Below are 1,821 nucleotides of genomic sequence, written 5' to 3' on the forward strand. Positions count from 1 at the left end.
CACCTCCAAGTGATTCTAACTCAGTAAGTCTAGGGTAGGACTTAAGAGTTTGCATTTCTCTCAAGTGTCCAGTTGATGCCGGTATCCCTCATCTGAGTATCACACTTTGAGAACTACTAGACTACAATGTTGTTAGTTGTAAATTCTTCTGGTCACTATATTGTCCATCCTTTTAGAAACATACTGCACCTCTGGGTTGGCTACTCTATATTTTCATGCAGCTGCACTGGTGGTGTTTCTTTCTGAAGAGATTTTATTTGAGTACAGCTAGTAGAGTATGTGAGCTCCTCATTGAAGGCTGCCTCCAGAATGCTTTGTATAGAGGACCTTGCTTTCTTCCTAAAGCTTTTCCCCATGAGGGCATAGAGGAAGGGATTAAAACAGCTATTGGCAGATGCTAGAGCAGTGGACATATGGTCCCAGGAAAGTAGAGCTTTTCCAAAGGGAGAGCCTAGATCAATAAACATCCTTAGGACTCCGAATACATGGTATGGAATCCAGCAGACAAAAAAGACAGCCACCACGACCATGGTCACTCGTGAAGTTTTTCCTCGAGATTTGGAAAATCGTCCCTGTTGCGTTCGGCGGATAATGAGGATATAACAGCATGCCATGATGATAAAGGGTAGCAGGAAACCCAGTAGTAGCCTTGTGAAGGTTATTGCTAACAGGGGTGGTGATGCTTGATAGTTGTCTGCTAGCTCATATGTGTACTCAGAATTGCTAGAGGGACTGGGGAAAAGTTCTAAATCTAAAGAGAAAAGAGCATCAGAGATTTTAAGGGTGTCAGTCCTTTGATCTTCATGTGAATATTGACCGGATAATCTGGATAATTCCACAGAATCTCCAGAAGGTCTCAGCCATGTTTGCATGTGGAGACCAGTGGGAATTGCTGGTGAATTCTTTGTGGAGGCTGTCCAAAGATGATCATTTGTTTGGGAAGATGAAAAATCTAATCTGTCATCCAATTCCCTAGGTAGCTGTGTGATGGACACATCATCAGGTAATCTGTTCTCCAGTATATTAAAATAGGGATCGAAATAATCCAAGTCAAAATCACCAAAATTATAGCTACACAGATTTTTGTTGCCTATAGTGAATACTTCCCAGTACAAGAGCACCGGTAGACACATTGCAAAAGCCATTACCCAAATACATCCACAGATGATTGAAGCTGTTCTCACATTGCGATAATTCTGACACCAGATTGGCTTGAGTACCACAAGACAGCGGTTCAGGCTGATGACTGTAATCAGGAAGACACTGGCAAACAAGTTGAGGATGATAACGGAGGGGAGGAGCTTGCAAAGGAGCCTGCCATACGGCCATTGCCCTTGAAAAGTCAAGTGAACTATGTTGAAGGGTAGAGAGAGGCAGCAGAAAAAGTCCGCCAGGGTGAGGTGGAGGAACCAAGTTGTGGTCACCGTTCGCTGCATCTTTAGGCCTGCTACCCACAATACCAGCCCATTGGCTGGCAATCCCAGTAAAAAAGTGAGGCCCATAACGACCATCGAGAGAATAACTGGGGGTTCATCCGTTGGTTCCCACAACAGGTGGGTTGAATTGGTCTCAGCAGACAAAAACTCCATTGCTAAGCTTCTGCAAAATAAAGAAAATGTCAAATCAATATCTTTTAAAAAATGTTTTATTTCAATCTTCTTTTACAAATTAATGATGTAGAATCACAAAACCAGAAGGCCCTTACACTTTTTTAGTTTGTGTTCATTGACTCCACATTGGAACACACAAAAGTATTCTTTGATAATGTATACAAAATGTGGTACATTCTTATAGTGCCACTGTTGTAGAATGAGTCTGGCA

At 42.3% G+C, this 1,821-nt stretch overlaps 1 protein-coding gene across 1 annotated transcript; it reads right to left on the bottom strand.

The window, feature by feature from the left end:
• Positions 1–213: 213 nt before the first annotated feature.
• Positions 214–1,589, bottom strand: C3AR1 (complement component 3a receptor 1). The gene is given in 2 exon segments (XM_006903715.1): positions 214–263; positions 266–1,589. Coding segments are annotated over 2 exon segments (1,374 nt in total).
• Positions 1,590–1,821: the final 232 nt, after the last annotated feature.

Source organism: Elephantulus edwardii, unplaced genomic scaffold (assembly GCF_000299155.1).
Source record: "Elephantulus edwardii isolate Elephantulus edwardi_28Jun2011 unplaced genomic scaffold, EleEdw1.0 scaffold00516, whole genome shotgun sequence".
NCBI classification, from domain to species: Eukaryota; Metazoa; Chordata; class Mammalia; order Macroscelidea; family Macroscelididae; genus Elephantulus; species Elephantulus edwardii.